This window comes from Mus caroli, unplaced genomic scaffold (genome assembly GCF_978045245.1).
Source record: "Mus caroli unplaced genomic scaffold, Mus_caroli_1 scaffold_9, whole genome shotgun sequence".
Taxonomy (NCBI): Eukaryota; Metazoa; Chordata; class Mammalia; order Rodentia; family Muridae; genus Mus; species Mus caroli.
The window spans coordinates 76,198,536-76,213,775 of NW_028227264.1; the positions used below are offsets into that span (position 1 = coordinate 76,198,536).

Genomic DNA, 15,240 nt, shown 5'->3' on the forward strand with positions numbered 1-15,240 from the left:
CGATCCCTTTGCAGCCTGCTCCCCTCACTTAGAATCATTCTTAGAAGGTCTTTGTGCCCCTCCAGCTCTTACTGTATCACCCCCACACATTCTCAAAACTCCTCCATGCCCCTCCAGGTCCCCCCACACGCTCCCACATCCTCAACATCCCTCCATGCCCATCCCTGGGTCCCCCACATCCACAGTCATTTTCCTCTGGTGCTGAACATCATCCCCTTCTGTGCCTTGACAGGATCTCCTGCTTCTTAGCAGGGTCTCTCTGCTCTCCCGGGTGTCTCCCTCCCAGGTGAGGCTCAGCACGGCCCTGTGGAGCTTTCGCTGTTGTGACCGAAGCACATGCGTTCATTGATCTCTGTGAAGACGTGACTTTTCAGCTCTTTTTAATAAATACCGCAGAGTGTGGGTACTGGAAGGTTGGAGCTGTGTTTGCTTTGTTTTTTTAAGAGTTCACCAAGTTCTTCCATAGCCCTGAGCCATCCTGTTTTCCCAGAAGCACTGAGGGAGAGTATCCTTCCTCACCAACAACTGTTCCACCTGTTCTCTCTGTTCTCGCTCTCTCCCTCTTTCCCTCTCTCCCTCTTTCTCACTCTCCCTCTCTCTCTGTTCTCTCTGTCTTGCTCTCCCACTCCTCTCTCTCTCTCTCTCTCTCTCTCTCTCTCTCTCTCTCTCTCTCTCTCTCTCTCTCTCTCTCTCTCTCTCTCTCTCCCCGCCCCACCCCCAGGGTTTTTCTACTTAGCACAAACAGTCCTCAAACTCATGTTCCTCCTCCTGCCTTAGCAGAGATCACAGACATGCTCCATGCGGCCAGGGACCTCACAGTTTTCCAAGTTTACACTGTGGGCATCACTGACCTTCTGGGTGTCTTCCTCGGGAAGGTGTCTATCCAGCTTTCTTGGCCGGTTTTTGTTTGTTTGTTTGTTGAGTTAGGTTGATTCATTGTTGATTGTAAGATTGCTTTGCAGCTTGCACGGAGACCTGTGTCAGATTTGGAAAGCAGATACCACCCCCCCATCCCACCCCCACCCCAATCGAGTCCAGCCCTTGGTGTGCGTCCCTTCTGTGCGTTGCTTTTCAGATTGTGAAAAATCCCTGAACAGAATAACTTAAGGGAGGAAGGATTTATTTTAGCTCATGATTGGAGGATACAGTCCATCATGGGGGCGGGATGTGAGGCGACTCACTGAGTCCTCAGGAAGCAGAGAGATCAATGCTGGTGCTCAGCTCGCTCACTCTCCAGCCCATAGGATGGAACCACCCACCAAGGTGGCTCTTCTCTCCCCAGTCAGTCCTCCCTGGAAACACCCTCACTGACATGTCCAGAAGTGCGTTCCCTGGGTGATGCCAAATCCTGTCAGGTGACACTGACCCGCCACCATCACAGTGCGCAGGCACACAAGCTCTGCAGTGGGAGTGACTCATGGCTGTGGGCACCTGTACTGAGAAAGGCCTTGGGTCAGGTACCGGAGCAGAACTGACACACAAGGGAAGAAAATATACACCACAGTGGGAATAGACCAAGAAGAACCCACACCCATCCTCGAGACCGCTCCTGAAAACTGGAAGAGGGAGTGACACATCTCAAGCCACTCGGAGGCACGAGTTACTCTTGCACCAACCCCAGAAACAAACATGTGGTAAGAGGTCTGTCCAGTTCTCTTGCCCACTTAAAAGTTGAGTTTGCTTGTCCTTTTTAAGGGGTCCTTTGCATATTTTGAGTGGAAACCTTTGTCATAAAGGCCCTCAGCAAACCCCAGCCATGGAACCCAGCATCACAGAAACAGAGCCGGGTGCACAAGTTCTGTAGTTTCAGTCCCCATCCTGTGGGGAGATGGTGATGTCTGGAAGAGGTGGGGCCTAATGGAAGGAAGTAAGGACATCGGATATGCCGATTAGGTTTTTTGTCAACTAGACACAGCTAGGGTTATCTGAGAAGAGGAACCTCATTTAAGACAATGTCTCCCTCAGATTCCCATAGGCAAGTCTATGGGACATTTTCTTGATTAATGACTGATGTGAGGGCCCAGCCCACTGGACATGGTGCCAACCCTGGGCAGGGAGTCCAAGGGCATTTAAGAAAGCAGGTTGAGGGCTGGTGAGATGGCTCAGGAGTTAAGAGCACTGACTGCTCTTCCGGAGGTCATGAGTTCAAATCCCAGCAACCACATGGTGGCTCACAACTATCCGAAATGAGAAACAAATGAAAAAAACAAACAAACAAACAAACAAACAAAAAACCCTATGGACTGGATCGAGTGGAGGCTGGAGTGAGCGAGCCAGAGCAAGAGGGAGACGAGAAGGGGGAAGAAAAGAAAAGAAAGCAGATTGAGCAAGCTATGGGGAACAAGCCAGTAAGTAGTGTTCCTCCATGGCCTCTGCTTCAGTTCCTGCCTTCTGATCCTGCCTCGACTCCCTTGGATGACAGATTGTGATGTGGAATTGTAGGCTGAAATAAACCCTTTCCTCCCCAAGTTGCTTTTGGCCATGGCCTGTGTCACAGCAACAGAAAGCTCACTAAGACGTTAGAGCATGCGTTTGAAGGGGTTATTGGGACCTTGGCCTTCTTCTTCTCTTAGCCACAAGTAAGCAGATTCCTGTTACATCCCTACCTTGACACGGCGCTGGACACAGGCCCGAGGGCATCAGAGCCAAACAGCCATGGATCGTATGATGATCTGAATGTGACGTCTCCCGTATGCTCCAGTATTTGAACATGTGGTCCCCAGGTGGTGGCACTGTTTGGGAAGGATTGGGAGGTGTGGCCTTGAGGGAGGAAGAGTGTCAGTGAAGGTGGGCTTTGAGAGTTTAAGGACTCATGCATTCAGGCTCTCTGCTTCACGCTGGTGGTTCAAGAGGTGAGTTCCCAGGTAGCTACTCCAGCTGCCACGACTGTCACTACCACCCCACGATGGATGCCTCTCTCTGGAACCATAAGCCCACAGAAACTCTCTCGTCTTTAAATTGCGTTGGCTTTGCTGTTTTGTCATAGCAACAGAAAAGCAACTAATACATAGGGAACTTCCAATATAGGAGTCATGTGACCTTTCCTCTTTATAGGTACCACACCTCTGTCATTCTGTCACAGTAACACAGAGCTGCTTAACGCTGTGGCTAAGTGGGCTCTATCTCTAGAATAAAAGATTGGTTTAATATCTGAAAAGTCAACTAATGTAATTGTCTTAGTCAGGGTTTCTATTCCTGTACAAACATCATGACCAAGAAGCAAGTTGGGGAGGAAAGGGTTTATTCAGCTTACACTTCCACATGGCTGTTCATCACCAAAGGAAGTCAGGACTGGAATTCAAGCAGATCAGGAAGCAGGAGCTGATACAGAGGCCATGGAGGGATGTTCTTTACTGGCTTGCTTCCCCTGGCTTGCTCAGCTTGCTTTCTTATAGAACCCAAAACTACAAGCCCAGGGATGGCACCACCCACAAGGGGCCCTCCCACCCTGATCATTAATTGAGAAAATGCCTTACATCTGGATCTCATGGAGGTATCTCCTCAGTGGAGGCTCCTTTCTCTGTGATAACTCCAGCTTGTGTCAGGTTGACCCACAAAACCAGCCAGTACTGTAATATGTTGTGTTGATACAACAAAGGCAAACATCACATCATATTAATACATACAGAAAAGAGCTAGGACATCCCAACACTCTTTCACAATTAAAGGACCCCACCATCCCCGGTGAGGAGACTTCCTTGCTCTGATGGGGTGTCTGTTAGGAGCCCACAGCTGACATTACCATGTGCTATCCCTTCTCCCTAACCTCTAGCAAGACACAAGCATCCGGATACTCAGACGACCAATCCCAGACATCACTGGGGGAACAGACGTTCTCATATCCAAGCTAAGCCCATGAGTTGCAGAACCCATGGAAAGCTTTGGAAACTATGAAACTCATACAAAGACCTTCTGAAGACTTCAGGAACAGGTCTGTCCCCGCTCATCTTCAGACCTTTCCAGTCCCTAGCAAACATCTCTGCAGAGATTCACAGGCTGGTTTTAAAATGAATGTGTGATTGTCTTAGACCCATAATCACCACGAGAAAAGAAAAAGAAGAAAGGCGGACAATTCACATTTCCCAATAAAATTCTCCCATAAAACAACAGTGAGCCCTCCCATCGGTCCTAACCTCTAAGTAACAAAGAGAGCAGATAGATGTCACTGCCCCAGCTATGTGCTCAGTAAACTTACGGGAGGGGGAGGATAGGGAAAGAAGAGAGGAGAGATGGAGAGAGAGCAAGTGAGTGAGCATGTTTGACCTTCACTACCCACATACAAGCAGAATGTCTACATACCCTAATGTGAGGCAGATTCTCAGACCAACTCAATAAGAGCTGGGCTTCGTGGGCACTAAACTCTCATATTTAAATCGCACTGGCATGAGCCAGGTATGGTTGTGATCCACTCCTGTAATCCTAGTACTTGGGAAGTAGAGATAGGAGGATCGGGAGTTCCAACTCATCCTCAGTCAAACAGTGAATTCCAGGGGTAGCCTGGGCTACATGAGACCTGGTGGGTCTTAGTCAGGGTTTCTATTCCTGCACAAAACATCGTGACCAAGAAGCAAGTAGGGGAAGAAAGGGTTTATTCAGCTTACACTTCCACACTGCTGTTCATCACCAAAGGAAGTCAGGAGTGGAACTCACACAGGGCAGGGACTTGGAGGCAGGAGCTGATGCAGAGGCCATGGAGGGGGGCTGCTTACTGGCTTGCTTCCCCCTGGCTTACTCAGTCTGCTTTCTTATAGAACTCAGGACCACCAGCCCAGGGATAGCACCACCCACAATGGGCCCTCCCCTCTTGATCACTAACTGGTGCCTTACACCTGGATCTCATGGAGGCATTTCCTCAAGGGAGGCTCTTTTCTCTGTGATAACTCCAGCTTGTGTCAAGTTGACACACAAAACCAGCCCGTACATTGTGTCAAAAGAAAAAAGTTTAAGGGGATATATATACATATATATATATATAGAGAGAGAGAGCAAAGAGTGCTACCGAGTCACACTCCTGTGGAATGCAGATGGCCTGCCCGTCAGGGGGAGTGCATCCTGAATACAAACGGTCACCCACCACCTGACCCAGGAAAGCTACACAGAGTCTTTTAGAGAAAAGAAAACTCATTATCACATGAAACACCAAACACAAACATTGTCCTGGCAGCTTTATTCATGTCTGTGGTAAACAGGGGACAATCAAAATATTATCCATCAGTCACTGGATGGATACACTGTAACAGATCAATACAGCGGAATATTATAGAGCCGTAAAAAAAAAAAAAAAAAAAAAAAAGGAGGTCTGCATGCAATAGTTGGTTGAATCTTGAGATCTGAAACAACAAAAATGGATTAAACTGAGGTGGGGGAAGAGGAGTGGGTCTGGTGGGTGGTGGCTTCAGGTGGGCAGGCTAACTTGCCCCTGCAGGCTTAGGGTCACTAAGGGTCACCTACTGTCCCTGGTTTTAGCTCTTCTTTCCCAGGCAGGACCTCTCAAAACCTCTTGCTAAGGCCCAGCCTGTTTTCCTCCCCTCCCTGGTGTTACTCACCCTCTGTCAACCCACAGCCTCAGCTCAGCTTAGTATCTATCCTAGTAGGCTGCTGGGCTGTCTCAATGTTCCCAAGGTGAGGCACAGGTTCTCAGCCCATGCGAGCTCCTGGCACACTGTTAAGTTTCAGGAGCAGAGGGGCACAGTCCCCGCAACTGAGGGACTTTCTCCAGGGCTTCCCTTCTCTGATGCTGTCCTGGGAAGCGTGTGTTCTGGAAGAATCTATCTCCTTCTAGTTTCCCTTACTGTCTCATTCTCTGCAGGCCTGCGCCATCTTAACACTCAGGCAGATCTCTGCAGTGTTCAGGGACATTTTCTCTGGCAGCTGCATCTACAGCCGGCAGGCTTCACAACTTTAACTGCCCACTTAGGCTGGAGATCCTGCCTTCCCACTGCCCAAAGGCACAGCCTGAATGAGAGGCATGTGGTATATGCACAAAGCCAGATCCAGCATGGGTGAGCCTCCACTCAGAGGACCAGGCACCACAGCACCCTAAGGTGCTGTCAGCGCTTGGAACTCAGAAGGAGTAACTCTTCTGTAAATAAACAGATTAACAAAGGCTTTCAGGAAGCAGCTCAAAATACCCACCAGGAAGGGATGTTCTAGTGGCTTCCAGCTGAAAAACAGCCGGTCTGGTATAAAAGCCGACAGACAGCCTAGCATGTAAATCACACACAGTCTCATACACAGTCACACACACACTCAACACGCTCTTACCGCCCAGCCAACCCCGCCATGGCCGCCTCCACCATGTCCGTCTGCTCTGATGCTCGCACCAACTCCTCCTGGCAAGTGGATGACTGCCCAGAGAGCTGCTGTGAGCCCTGCTGCTATGCCCCCAGCTGCTGCCAGCCCAGCTGCTGTGCCCCCAGCTGCTGCCAGCCCTGCTGCTGTGCCCCAGCCCCTTGCCTGACCCTCATCTGTACCCCAGTGAGCTGTGTGTCCAGCCCCTGCTGCCAATCTTCCTGCTGCATACCCTCATGCTGCCAGCAGTCTAGCTGCCAGCCAGCTTGCTGCACCTGCTCCCCCTGCCAGCCATCCTGCTGTGTGACCCTTTGCTGCAAGCCTGTCTGCTGCACACCCATCTGCTCTGGATCATGCTGCCAGCAGTCTAGCTGTCAGTCCTCATGCTGTCAATCCCCCTGCTGTGTGCCTGTCTGCTGCACACCCATCTGCTCTGGTTCCTCCTCCTGCTGCCAGCCCTCCTGCTGTGCTCCAGTCTGCTGCAAGCCCTGCTCCAGCCTGTCCCTGCTGTGTCGCCCAGTGTGCAGACCTGCCTGCTGTGTGCCCACCTCCTCCTGCTGTGTCCCCTCCTGCCAGCCCAGCTGCTGCCGCCCAACCTCCTCTGTGTCCCTGCTGTGCCGCCCTGCCTGCTGCAGACAGGCCTGCTGTGGCCTCTCAGGCCAGAAGTCCAGCTGCTGAGGGCCAGGACCCACTAAGGCAGAAGGGCACAGAACCACACCTCCACCAGCTGTGCTGCCCTGCCTGCTCCAGACAGGCCTGCCATAGCCAGAGGTCCAGCTGCTGAGGGCCTTTTCCTGGTGCCAGCTGGCTCTGGTCCCTTCCTGAGGCTCCTCTCAGCTTCTCCAGTCTGACCCTGACCTGGGATAGACTCCCCCCAAGATGGAGCCCCCTAACTTGTCCCTTGTGACTTGACTTCTCCTCCTGCTTCCTAGGAGGCCTACTAATCCTCTGGGACTCTGTCTTTTCTGTTCCTTTCTTCTGGTTGCTTGTCCCCAACACCAGCCTGTCAGAAGCTCACGGCTTCAATAAACGCTTTTAACGACCTGGATCTCCTCTCGTGCTCTGGAACATGTGGTTCAAGTAAATGTCCATCTCCTTAGCCAGGAATGTTTCTAGGTGGGAAGGACTGGGCTCAGCAATTGATAAGGGACAGTAGCCACCTCCCCTGGACGTCACTGGTTGTTTGAATGAAAGATGTCTCAAGTAGGCTCATGTATTTGAAGACTTGGTCTCTGGTGGACGGTTCTTTTTGGGGGTGTGTGGATCTTTTAGAGGGTTGCTTGAGGATGTAAATTACTGGGGGCAGGTTTCTGGAGTTGATAGCTTTGACCGGGTTTGAGTTGCTTTCTCTGTTTTCTGCTCACTCATGGTTAGAGATGTGATCTCCGGCTCCCCATTCCACTCACCAGCTGCCGTTAATCTCCTACTTCAATGGACTCCAAGCTAAAATAAACTCTTTCTTTCATAAGCCATGGTGGTTATTCACAGCAACAAAACGTGATCCAAAATGAGGCTAAGGGCCCGGGACAGAGGGAGCACTCTACAACTCAAACCAGTGTGAACCTGCTGTGTGTATTTAGGGAGACCTCAATCTCTATACCTCCCTGTTCTTGCTCTTCACCCCTCAATCCCTGACAGCCAGCGGTGGCTCCTGATATCCTGGACATCCCTGGGAGGTGACATCCTTGTCACCTGCCAGCTTCCAAGCTTCATGTCACTTCCTGGAAGTCCCCAGGAAACAGACTCATCCTCTTACCATTGTGAGAACTTCCGGAGCAGAAAGATCCCCTCTGTTCCCAAAGGTGACTGAACAAGAAAGAGGGTCTCACATTTTGACCAAGGTGCACTGAGCCAACTCTGGAGACCACACAGGTCCCCTTTAGAACAGGGCCATGGGAGTGGCTTGCAGGCTCACCGGAGCAGAGCCTCTCTAAAGAAATAGTAAGCATGTACACACCTGCATGCACACAATCAACTAGATGGCTTACCTTTCAGATCTCCGGACCGCCTATGAAGCTAAGAAGCTAACATCTCCAGCTTGGTGAGATGTGTTAAATAAATAGCCCACAGTGTAAAGGATACTGTTAGTTTTGAAACCACAGAACCTAGCAGGCATGCTGCTTTGCTGACTGTAATAAAACACACATAACATAGAATTTTCAGTCTTTGTACGCCCAGCCAGCACGGAGTTCATTCACATTCTTCCTAGCAAACCCTAGCTATACTGTGAACTAATGGCCGCTTGCTCCGCCCTCCCGCCCACTCACATGCCTCTCCCCCCCCACCCCACCCCCGCCCTAGCACCCTGTTAGTGTCTGTGTGGATCTGAGCCTCTGGGGAGCTGCGCCGAGTGGCTTAGCACCCATCCTTCTGGCCTGGTTTGGTTTACTCAGTGTGAGGTCCTCCAGACTCCTTCAAGTTGGAGCAGGTCAGAACTTACTTGAAAACATTCTGTTATGCACATTGACTAGGTTTCTTGTACTCAGTGGGCAGAGGGTTGGTGTGAAGAGGTTCACTGAGTTCCTAGCCAGAAGTGCTACTGGATAGGACGCCATTAGCCCCACCCACTCTCCGGTTAGGACCACCCTCCTCCTCTCAGCTCCACCCCTCTCCTATCTCCATCCCTTCTCAGACCCTGCCCACCTCTCCCCTTAGCTCCGCCCTCCTTCCCATCTGTCTCACCCCATTGGCCTTGCCTGTCCTTCTTGGTCCCTCCCTCCTCCCTTCCTTCAGTTCTGCTCCACCTCTGGCCCTGCTCTCCACAGAAGAATGAATACCTGCTCTCCCTGCTGGCGGAGGAGAGGGACACGCTACTGCTCGGCCTGAGGTACTCACCCACACAGCTGCACTTCCTATTTCTCAGCGAGGACCTGGCTGGTGCCTGGCAGACCCGTGTGTCCTTCTGGAGCCCTGGCCTCATGGACAGCCGATGGCACACTCTGATCCTGGCTGTGTCCCAAGGATCCTTTTCCCTCACCACGGACTGTGGCCTCCCGGTGGACATGTAGGTACCGGGATGGGCGCGCGCGTCCCAGTGATTGACCATGTTGCTAATCTGCCAGTGTGCAGTGGAGGGTGGGCCCTGGGTAAGTCTCTCCCCTGCCACTGCCCCTACCCTGCCAAATAAATCCTTTGCCTGAGGCAGACTTTGAAGAACACCTTAGGTGCTAGCTCCAAAGACAAGTCCCTGATAGGGCCTTGTGGGAGACAGGCTTCTTTTTATCAAGTCTGGGGTCATGGAGCAGCTACATGTGAAATGGACGGGCCCCATCAGGGGTCACAGACCACCTACTTGGAGCAACTGTGGCCAAGGATGATCTGAGACCCTTGTGTTGAAAATATAGGCCAGCTCGCAGGACAGTGTGGCACATTCCTTTAATCCTTGCACTTGGGAAGCAGAGGCAGGCGGATTTCTGAGTTCAGAGTCTGGTCTGTAGAGTGAGTTCCAGGACAGCCAGAGCTACACAGAGAAACCCTGTCTTGAAGAAAAACAAAAACAAACAAACAAACAAAAAACAGAGAATATAGGCCAGCAATAAGGGTGTGGGTTGGGCTCTGGAGCAAGGATACCCAGCACAGAGTGGAGGTAGGCTATGGGCAGAGGGCTGGCTCTCTGGTACCCCCGGCCAGGAGCTTAGTATACTGCAACAGAGAGTTAGGGCAGGAGGAAGCAGGGGCTGCCGGAGAGAACGGTCATCCATGACACACTGCCCCTAATGCAGAAGCTCTGGTCACATGTGCCCCCCTCGGCCCCTCTCTGTCATGCCTTCCTCAGTGTGTTCAGCCTGTTAGCAATCACAACCAGGACTTTCCAGAGCCCCCCTCCGACCCGTAGCCACTCTCCTGCCTGCTCCCCGGCTGTGTGAAAGCACATGGGGCCGGGGCCTGGATACAGGAGAAGGACCTTGAAATTTGCCAGGAAGTAGAAAAAAAGGACCCATAGGTGTCTCCTCATCACACATTCCTGCAGAAGCTCCTGTCCTGGGGTAATGTGTCCACTGGGGACTATGAATATATATGCCATTACCTCCCAACTGGGTCTTACGCCAAATCAAGATGAGATTAGCTGGGAGATACGGGTCCTGATGGGGAGGCAGAGACCACAGATGGGGGGTGGGGGGGAGGAAGCTGCAAGCATGCTCAGATGCAATAGGAAGGGAGATGGAGGTAGAAAGATGTAGAAAGGGGGTGGAAAGGAGATCCTGTGGCCACTGGAGCAGAAGGAGCTGAGGAGTGCTCCTCTGCCTGAGAGGGCACTGCTCAGCAGGCTCTGGACCTCTAATTGCTGTGGAGCCTGTCCTCACAGCTGCCCGGGATGCTGGCTTGTGTCCATGTGAGACCCATCCCTGACCTTCATAAGCAAGTGAGGTTCTTCTTTGGCACTGGTACTGTCCACTTGTGTTTCAGAATGGCTGATGTTCCCTTCCCACCCACCCTATCAGTAAGAGGAGCCCGGTTCTTCATTGGCAGCCGGAAGAGAACCAAAGGCCTATTCACAGTGAGTGTAGAGGGGCTGCCAGCAGCACCCCTCCCCCTGGGGTATGGGGACAGCCTTTTACATGCTTCTGATGATAGATGGCCATCTATGCTAAGGAAGAACCAGGAACACAAAGCTGTCATGGAGTCTACCACAGGGCTCTCACATTGGCTGTTCCTATTTTCTAGCACATTCTTGGATCCCTGCTCACAGGTCCTCCTACCATGGAAGCCTGCCCTCCATACTCTGACAAACTGATGCTTGAACCCAGCCTTTCCATCCATGCATTCACCCACCCATCCATCTACTTACCCATCCACACACTCATCCATCCATCTACCCAACCACCCAAACACTCATCCATCCATTCACCCACCCATCCATCCACTCATCCATCCATTTATCCACCCATCCATCCACTCATCCATCCATTCACCCACCCATCCACACACTCACTCATCCATCCATTCACCCACCCATCCATCCACTCATCCATCCATTCACCCACCCATCCATCCACTCATCCATCCATTCACCCACCCATCCACACACTCATCCATCCATTCACCCACCCATCCATCCACTCATCCATCCATTCACCCACCCATCCACCCACCCACACACTCATCCATCCATCCATCCATCCATCCACTCATACATCTACTCACACATGCATCCACCTATCTATCCATCCATTCACTCACACATCCATACCTCTGTTGTACTCACTGTGGGTGGTATCTGGAGTCCATACCATAGCTGGGATCTACAGTTCTCTGTGGTGCCATAGTAATCACTCTGTGGAAAAATGTCCTTGTGTTATGCTTGAATGGGCAAATGAGAAAACAGGTAGATGGATAGATGCATGGATGGATGGATGCTTGCATGCATGCATGGGGGAATGGATGGATAAGATACATGCATGGGTTGATGACTGGGTGACTAGATGGATGGATGGGTGGTAGGTAGGTGGGTAGATGGATAAATGGATAGATGGATGGATAGGTAGATTGATAGATTTTGAATGAAATGACATTGGTGGCTGGGCAGATGGACAAGTGAGTAAATGAGTGGGTGCATGTATACATGAAGGATGGATGGATGGATGGATGGATGAGTAGATGATAGATAGATCAGTGGATGAATCAATGATGGATGATTGATGAAGGAAGAGATGGAAGAGTAGCTGGGTCAGGTGGAAAGAAATGTGACCTGGTCACTCTAATTCCATGTGAAAAGTCCCTCTCTCACTAAGAGCAGTATGCAGTTGTCCTGTTGTCTTCCCAATAAACCTACTGTCAGACCCCTCTCACTCTGCAGGCTAGCCAGCAAAGTTCTCCAGCAACTATAGATACCAGTGATAACTCATTTTCTTCCTCTCCAGGGTGTGATAAGACAACTGGTTTTGCTGCCTGGATCAGATGCCACCCCACAGCTGTGTCCCAGCAGGAACGCCAGGCTGGCTGAGCTGTCCATCCCCCAGGTGCTGAAGAGGCTCACAGGGAAGCCTGATGATAACGAGGTGCTGAAATATCCCTATGGTTAGTAGGCGGGGCTTGCTTCACACCCCACCCCCACCTCAGCAACACCTGAGTGCACAAGTTCTTTTCTCAGCCTCTCAAGTGTGCACCTCTCAGTGACAGACGGGCAGTTGTCACAGTGACCAGGGGGATACTCAGGGCCATCAGAAAAGCCAGAACCTCCAACCTGTCCCTTGAAGGGCTGTTTTTGGACAGCCTACAGGCAGGCTGTCTTAGTCAGGGTTTCTATTTTTGCACAAACATCATGACCAAGAAGCAAGTTGGGAAGGAAAGGGTGTATTCAGCTTACACTTCCATATTGCTGTCCAAAGGAAGTCAGGACTGGAACTCAAGCAGGTCAGGAAGCAGGAGCTGATGTAGAGCCCATGGAGGGATGTTACTTACTAGATTGCTTCCCCTGGCTTGCCCAGCTTGCTCTCTTATAGAATCCAGGACTACCATCTCAGGGATGGCCCAGTGGGTGGTTCCTCCCACCCTTAATCTCTAATTGAGAAAATGACTTATAGCTGGATCTCATGGAGGCCTTTCCTCAATGGAAGCTCCTTTCTCTGTGATAATTCCAGCTTGTGTCAAGTTGACACCCAAAACCAGCCAGTACACAGACCAAGCACCTTTCTTGGGCCCCTGGGCAGCTGGAAGACATGATGCACATCAAGAAGGCTCCCTCCTCTGGACCCCCGGCCAGCTATTGCTCATGTTTCCCAGCCACTTCCTCCGGGTCATTCTGACCTCGGCCTGGCCCATGCCAAGACCTATCTGTTTCCTGCTAGCCCTTGAAGCCCACAGCATCTCCTAGATGTGCCTTCTCTGATCCATATCTTCTCTGCCCTAGTGTTAAGTTGCAATATTGAGCCGTTTATACAAGTCAGCCCCTGCCTTACAGACTCTGAGAAACCCTCCCCAACTACACATATATCCATGTTCTGTGGAAAGAGGATCAGGTGAGGGACAGAAGTCCCCATCTGTGTGCTGTAGCTGTTCTGCAGCCACGGATGAACTGGGTTACTTGAAAGGGTGGCTGGAAATGAAAAGGACAGGGTGCAAGAGAAGGATGAAGCCAAGACAAAAGTTTCTGATCAAGGCTCAAAGTTTAATAGTCAGTGCTGCGTTTATATAGGGAGAGCCCACAGACTCATCCCTTGTTTCAACTGGATTATGTTGCAAAGCAAGCTCAGCAGGCAATCAACTCCTGTAGGAAACTTATTCCACCTGGGTCTTTAAGGTCCAAACTGTGGCAAGCACTTAAGTTCTATTTAGCCTGCTCAAGGCTGGAGAAAGGGCACAGTGTGTGTTGGGCACTTAGGTTTTTAATGTGTTTCATGGCTGTCTGATGCTGATGGAGCTGTCCCTATAAAGCTAGGACATGAGACCAATGCTGGTACTAGAAGTAGTGAGATCAAAACATACTCAGGAATATTGTCTATGGCTTAGCACCTAGTGCTAAGAAGAGACAGGTCCCTAGGGCAGTTTGGGGCTGTTGAGGGTCCATGGGGTGACAGCAAAAGAACAGAGAGACATGCCCTCCAGGCTGAAGGTGTGTGAGGCCAGCCAGTCACACACAGAGACAGTCATGGTTGGGACCACCCACCATGTCTCCAGTGACCTGTGCTGTCAGGCTCCCTTCAGCCACGTACAAAGGTAAAGGACCATTGGGGCTTAGACACCTTGCATAGAATATTTGTCTAAGGAATCCTGATATGTCAGATCTTCCCTGATCTTCCCCACAGAAGCTGACATGAAAGTAACCCTGGGATCCCGGCCACCGTGTACCAAGGCAGAGGGTGCCCAGTTCTGGTTCGATGCTGCCCAAAAGGGGCTATACCTGTGTGCTGGCAGCGAATGGGTCTCCGTGTTGGCAGGTGAGGCTGGACCCAGAATTCAAACCCCATGGTGTCCTAAGCACATAGAGCAGCTGACTGCATGCCCTCTGGGAAAAGAATATCATTCGTAAGGGCCACTTCAGAGAGTGGAGAGCCACCTCAGTAGCAGATGCCCGTCAGAACAACCCAGGCAAGCCAGGATGTTTTCTCCATAGAATAGGCATGTCCAGTCCCAGAGATGTCCTCAGAACTCCAGGGATGTCAAGACCGTGTGTTCAATCTAGAAACAAGCACACCTAGGGTGTATGAGAGACACTTGGCTGGGCTCTTTCAGCAACTCTTCTCCGATAGCTAGCTAATGTCTGAAAGAGGGTCCAATACAGACACTCAGACCTCTCCTTTATCCTGTTTGAATCTGGGGCTACACAGACCCAAAAGCACCCTATTGGACAGGAGCAGCATCCCTTTAATGAGCCTTTTCCTCAAGGATAAAACGGGGCTCCAAAGAAAATCTTTATAAATCCCAGGGCCCTGGGCATAGATAGGTCTAGGCACCAAGTCATGGCAGGGCTCCTGAAGTCCCTCCCAAGAGAACCCCCAGCTCCGTTCCTATGCACACTGACTAGGTCCCCATCCTCCCATTCCAAGCCAAGACCAAGCTGGACTACGTTGAAGAACACCAGAGTCTGCACACCAACTCAGAGACACTGGGCATCGAGGTGTTCAGCATCCCCGGTGTGGGGCTCTTCGCAGCCGCAGCCAACCGGAAGGCTAGATCAGCCATCTATAAATGGACAGATGGGAAATTTGTCTCCTATCAGAACATCGCCACGCACCAGGCGCAGTCATGGCGACATTTCACCATTGGGAAAAAGGCAAGTCTGTACAGGTGACTTCCCCTTCCCCCGTGTGGGGGTGAGGTGGGGTGGGAGTGGGGTGTGCAGGTTGGAACACCTGCACACTCTGCAGGCCAAAGCTTCTCTTGGGCTTCCAAGCCCTTGCTAGAAGGGATGACTATATATAAGACTCCTATAAGGAGTCTGCTCAGGGCTGGTGAGATGGCTCAGTGGTTAAGAGCACTGACTGTTCTTCCAGAGGTCCTGAGTTCAAT

The 15,240-nt window shown here is 51.3% G+C and overlaps 2 protein-coding genes across 2 annotated transcripts in view; both read left to right on the forward strand.

Annotated features, from left to right (window-relative positions):
* The window catches only part of Tspear (thrombospondin type laminin G domain and EAR repeats), a 205,471-nt gene that overhangs the window by 172,955 nt on the left and 17,276 nt on the right, over window positions 1-15,240 (forward strand). Inside the window, exons 3-7 of the mRNA XM_021174552.2 lie at window positions 9,057-9,295; window positions 10,699-10,789; window positions 12,153-12,309; window positions 14,037-14,168; window positions 14,778-15,004. Of these exons, the coding sequence (XP_021030211.1) occupies window positions 9,057-9,295; window positions 10,699-10,789; window positions 12,153-12,309; window positions 14,037-14,168; window positions 14,778-15,004 (846 nt within the window). The remainder of the gene's footprint in view (window positions 1-9,056; window positions 9,296-10,698; window positions 10,790-12,152; window positions 12,310-14,036; window positions 14,169-14,777; window positions 15,005-15,240) is intronic.
* Window positions 6,283-6,969, forward strand: LOC110303473 (uncharacterized). The gene is made up of 2 exons (XM_085842939.1): window positions 6,283-6,611; window positions 6,699-6,969. The coding sequence occupies exons 1-2, from the start codon at window positions 6,283-6,285 to the stop codon at window positions 6,967-6,969; spliced, it is 600 nt and encodes a 199-aa protein (XP_085699065.1).